This window comes from Malania oleifera, chromosome 3 (assembly GCF_029873635.1).
Source record: "Malania oleifera isolate guangnan ecotype guangnan chromosome 3, ASM2987363v1, whole genome shotgun sequence".
NCBI lineage: Eukaryota > Viridiplantae > Streptophyta > Magnoliopsida > Santalales > Ximeniaceae > Malania > Malania oleifera.
Genome location: NC_080419.1, coordinates 123361996 through 123367821, shown reverse-complemented (window position 1 = coordinate 123367821; position 5826 = coordinate 123361996). Strand labels below are relative to the sequence as shown.

The window sequence follows — 5826 nt, the reverse complement described above, 5'->3', positions numbered from 1 at the left end:
AGAGTTTTAAATATGAAAATTTTCGGGTCGCTACATGGCATACCACATCCTTTTATTATCTATGCAAATAACACTCGAAAGGTTTGGATCATCCGCTTCTTCAGTGTGTTTACTCGTGGAATATTTGATCCATTATTCTCAATCTTATGAAGCTATAGTAGGTCATACCAAATTCTTCCAAATACTTGATCTGTAGTTGGGGTAGCTACAAGCTTAAAGGATCAATGAATTATCTTATACTCTTTATACTAGCAGCGGTGGCATATGAGACATTTGGAAGGAGAGGAATTGTAGAATTTTCGAGGATCAGTTCAACCCATCTATAGAGATAGCCTCAAGAATTTTGGATAATCTTTTTTATTGGAGTTGTGTTTGTAAACACCTGGAAGATTTGAAGTAGGGAGACTTCTGATAGTTGTTGGCTTTGTAGGGGAAGTAGGGAGCTGGTCAGTGCTTTCATTCCTAGAGAAAGGTCATGAGTTGTCTTCTCCTAGGTCGCTTCCTCATCTTCAAAGTATTTGCCATGGGAGTCAGTTAGCTTCTTTTGTGTCTATTTATCTTTCTTGCTTTTTCTCTTTTTTAGAAATTGGGTATATGCTTGTATTTGGTTATTGTTCAAGGGATTTAAGCTTCTTGCTCAAGGCCCTTCTTTCCTGGGTTGAATAAAGTTTCTGCTTTACCTATATATATATGGAGACATCATGATACAAGTTCAGTAATCAACTTCAAATTTTATTCAATACATAAGCTACATATCAAGGTAGCATTATTGATTATTATGATTATTTCACGAAACATCGCACGATTATTTATAATAGTACCATAACTATTGATAGTTACTACTTGCTAAAATGCAAGTATTACTATCAATTAGTTTTGGAATGTTATATTTTCCAATGTGAATGTTGCAGAAAAATTTGGTGAAGTACCCTCGCCAATTGTCGCTCGTGAGAAGCATCCGTCCCAAGTGTCTTCCGATGTGCGTTCAGAGTTAGACATATTGCGAGAAATTATTCCCCAAACACTTGAAGTGTAGTGACCAGCCGCACGCACCTCAGAGTAGGTCTACATAATTGAAAGATAATATATATTAATCAATTATAAATGAATGAATTAAAAAAATAATAAATTAAATATTATGCATATGAGATCATAACTAATTTTATATTATTTATGATTTCTATATTATTAATGAGAAGAAGAGGAGATAGCTACCAATAGGCTAGCAATATCGATACCCATTTTTCTCTATGCCACTAAAAATAAAAATTTATTCTAATGTAATTAAAAGAAAAATCAAATTGATATATTCAATATACATCAAAATTTTGTCCTCGTATTTTTTTTTTATTTTTCTTAATACCTAAACATGAAAAAATGAATTCTTTTATATTTCACTTTTCTTTCCCTTATGTATTTCAAATTCCAAATAGGATCTAAAAAAATTAAAATAAATTTTCTTATCACCATTATTTACTTATTAATCATCTACCTCCCCTTGAAAGTTAAAGAATGCACAAACTAGATGGTCTGAATTGCTTGTAACAAATTAAAAGTTGCTCCTATTACTCAGCCTAGATCCTTAAGCATTGTACAAGGTGTGCCGCAGGAGTAATTCATTACCCTTCAAATGGAATTCCTACAACATGGTTATTTTCTAGTTTACGAGATGAAATTAGTATAAAAATAAAAATAAAAAAAAAAAGAAATAGAATGTAAGTAAAAATAGAATGAAATGAAATAAGTAAAATGGGTATTTTAATTTTTGGTTAAACGAGATTATACAATTAAACAATAACAATGATACAATGGTGATTTTTAAGGAAGGTGACAGTGTCGTCCATGTGGTATCGGAAACACTCAATTACGATCGAGATGGTAGAATAAATAAATGAGAATGGCAATGATCATTTTAAAAGTTGAAAAGTAAAATTGTAAGTTCTTTTAATCTCTTCATTATTACTAAAATATCCTCAATTAATACTTACCTCTCTCATGTTTATCCCTAATAGAAATTTATTATGTACACATTTTTCGCACTTGTGTCTAAAAATATGTCCAATCCTCTTTAACTTTTCTCAAAATAATATTTTCTAAAAATAACTTTACTTATAATTTAAAAAAAAAAAAATATTATTTCAATATAATTATCACTCAAGTGTGCCCATGGCTGACGTGCGTGCCTATTGACTAATCGAAATAAGAGGCTTGTGACCTCTTTCCTCTCGTCTTCTCTCTTTAAATATAGAAGTATTACGTGTGATGTCTAAGAATCCTTCCTGTCATTTTTTTTTTTTTTTTCTGCAACTTACCCTGTTATCTCCCATGAAAGGAATGGACCAAGCCATCAACCAGTCGCGGCCGTCTCCGTCAGCGTTTTTGCCGTTGTAGACGGCGGCGGCGGAGGATCCAGTGGGCGTCGCGGTGTGATGGACATGGAGAAAGGCGCCCCACTGGCCGTTTTCCAACCTGGAGGGGTAAGGGGAGGGGCCGATGTGGCCGTGGTAGTCGTGGTCAGTGACGAAGGAGATGGTGCCTCCGGTGGCATTGTAAAACGTGGCGAGGCAGGAGTCTCCGATGCCGTACTGGTCTTTGAGGTTCTCGACGTAGGTCTGAGCGTCGAAGTTCTTGCCGCCGTCGTTGATGTAGTCCATGGCGTACTGCGCCCTCACCTCCGGCGTTATCACCTTCGGAGCGTCCGGCAATCCCTCTATGAACTCGTCGTTGATTGGAGTCCCAAACACGTTGGCTGCCATAACTTTAATTCAATTTAAGGTTTAATAATTGAAAATCGACTCGATGAGATTGAGATAGTGTCTGAATTAAGGTTCCATCTATATAGATATAATAACCCACGAGTGCAAACACGCACACATCGCCACTTGTCCACGTGTCCCGCACACACTCTCTCACTCATGCACAAACCCACCTGTGATTAGATTCACTTGTATGGAGTGTACACTCTCATGTATACGCACCTACAGCTCAAAATCTTAAGCTGTCGTGTACATAAACGCACTGCCACCTAACCATACATGCAAGATTATGCATAGTCAACCACCCACGTGGCGCGTGCATGGATTCATCTAACATGCACCCACCTTAACCACGTAACGCCAAGGCCGGTAAATGAAGAAGACAAAGTAGGGGTCCGAAACGACCCCGTTGCAGACCCCTCTCCCTTGTTTATTTACTTTTAATCAAATACTTAATCAAAACAATGCCGTTTTACCGAGAAAGCATGCAAAAGGTGAAACATACCAGAAAGTTAGATTATATGTTTCATTCATTGAATAGAATAAGGTGATGATATACAAAAGGAGAAAATTAATTATACATAGTATATAAAAATATAATATATAATTTACAATGTTTTTCTTGTACTCATTTTTCCTCACTTGAAAAGGGCAACAAATTTTTATCAATAAATTTTTTTTTATAATATAATAGAAGAAAGATAGTTTTTAAAACTAATATCAACCACACGCACCACAAAAAAAATCATCACTAATACTTATTAGTGACGGCTTAGTGACGCTTATGGAATGGTTACTACAACGGTGGTCGCAACTAACCACTAGTGATAGTTTTCGAAAACCACCGTTAATACTCCAATATTAGTGACGATTCTTATCCATCACTAAAGAAGTAAGACCGTCACTATAAATGACAATTTTTGGGCTAAAAATTGTCACTATAAATGACAATTTTCACTAAAGACACACTTTTAGTGACGATTTTGAAATTGTCACTAAAGACATACTTTTAGTGACAATTTTGAAAGTCATCACTAAAGATACACTATTCGTGACGGTTCTAAAATCGTCACTAAAGACAGATAATTAGTGACGATTATAGAATCGTCAATAATAGTTAGCATTTGTGAACTTTTAGTGATGGTCATAAAATTGTCACTAAAAGTATATAATATATTTTTTTTATTTTTTAAAAAATTGCGCATAAATTCATGTGAAAACCCTGTAATTAATTTTCTGCACGCATAATATTGAACCATAATTGAGGATAAATTCCTATATTGTTCAAAAAATGAAAATATATTCATAAAAATTGTGACAATGTGTATACATCATATATAATACATGATTTTTCACATAACAAAAAATACAAAAAAAGGTTCCATTGTTATCATTGTGCTTGTTGTCATTCTCGTTGTCATGCGACAAATTGCAGACCCTACAAAATAATAATTATACAAAAAATGAGTATGCATTTTTGAATACGTACGTACTATAAGTATAAATGATTAGATGCCAATAATGATTATAGATAGTTAAATAAAAAACTATACAATTTTAAATATCTAAGTTTGATTATTCAGAATTGACCTCACTCAATTTGGAGTGGGTATGCTCGGTCTAGACACTTGAGTGCTTAAATCAACTCAATTTGCTTCTAAGCGCACAATTTTCAACCGGGGAGGAGTTTTTGGGTACTGATGTAGGACAGGATGGATGGACCTAGTCTTATGGTTCAACCCTCAAACAGGTACATACATTCAAAATACCTTGATTTAAGAATTTGATTAACCAACATAAACACCATAAATTATGCAATATTTCACATTTTCAAGGATTTTGAAAAGGTTTATGACTTGTCCAGAAATTAAGTCCCAAATTGGTCCTTCAAATCCACGAATGTAAGTTCTATGTTAGCACAACAATATTCCACAATTGATTTAAAACTAGCAAGTATCAATATTGAATTCCAAGAATTCAAATGGCTTAACAAATAAGAAATGTGACGCCCTAATTTTTCTACCATTTTTTTTTAATAATAATTAACAACAATAAACAATCATCTGTCACGTCACATCCTCTGATACCATATCAACAATACTATTGGCCTTACAAGGTTTAAAATCTTGTTTTGATGATAACAAATCAGAGGAACTTAACATATTTGGTTAAGTGATGATATTTCAGGACTCAAGTATGTGAATACAAGGTCAAGTGCTCACAAGGATCATTGAAAGCTTATACTCCAAAGAAAGATGATCAAATGAAGCTTAAAGAATATTAATGCATGGATTCAAAGATGATCTAATAAAACTTGAAGATCATGAGAGCATGAATATTAAAGAAAACTTGTTAAAAGCTTAAAGTATATTAAGGTTTGAAGACAAGATGGAGCCAAAGAAAGACAAATATGAAAACTTAAGTGCTTAAAATGTCAAAGTCTTAAGAGGTCTTTATGTAAATACTTCAAACAATTTTAATATGGATGCATGAAAATCTTAAGTTAATTTCTTGGACCTAGATACCTTTTAAAATACTTGAAAAATATTTTTATAAGGTCAAAAGTTATTTCAACAAGGTTAAAATTATTTTTGTAAAAAAAAACACCAAAAATAGGATTTTCCAAATGTCGTTATTTTTTATATATCCAAATTGATGTGCATTTTCATCTATCAAAACCTCATTATTTTAAAATGTGTTCCACATGAAAGTTGTGGGATTTTCTCTTAACTTTCTGTTGATATCAAGAACGTATAATTTGGAGTTATATAAAAAAAAGTTATGACGAAAATATTAAAGAGGGTCGAAACTGTTAGGAAACCAAAGTTTTTGTCTGCCCAGAAGACTAAAGTTTGACTTCAGTCTACTGAATAATTTCTTCAGAAGACTGAAGATTAAGTTCAGTCTACTGAAGAAATTTTTGGAGAAATCTTGAAGAGGCAGTATAGCCTCAGAAGGCTGAACTCTTCACTCCAGTCTTCACCCTGTTTCTAGACTAAATTTTTCAATATTTTAAAGTACTTCAGAAGACTGAACCCGACACTTCAGTCTATTGAATGCTGTTAATGAC

General features: G+C 33.3%; 1 protein-coding gene across 1 annotated transcript; it reads right to left on the bottom strand.

Moving 5' to 3' along the window:
• Window positions 1-711: 711 nt before the first annotated feature.
• LOC131150923 (23 kDa jasmonate-induced protein-like) lies at window positions 712-2980 on the bottom strand. Its single transcript, XM_058102000.1, has 2 exons — window positions 2313-2980; window positions 712-1065 (listed from the first exon to the last, which is right to left on the bottom strand). Exons 1-2 carry the CDS (start codon window positions 2754-2756, stop codon window positions 871-873), a joined length of 639 nt encoding a protein of 212 aa, XP_057957983.1. The 5' UTR covers window positions 2757-2980; the 3' UTR covers window positions 712-870.
• Between the last annotated feature and the right edge of the window lie 2846 nt (window positions 2981-5826).

Excerpts from the sequence above, each read along its gene's own strand:
- LOC131150923 (XM_058102000.1), bottom strand. The coding sequence starts at position 2,756 with ATGGCAGCCAACGTGTTTGGGACTCCAATCAACGACGAGTTCATAGAG. Across the intron at positions 1,066-2,312 it reads CTTTCATGGGAGATAACAGG|ACCTACTCTGAGGTGCGTGC; the intron begins GTAAGTTGCAGA and ends TCAATTATGTAG.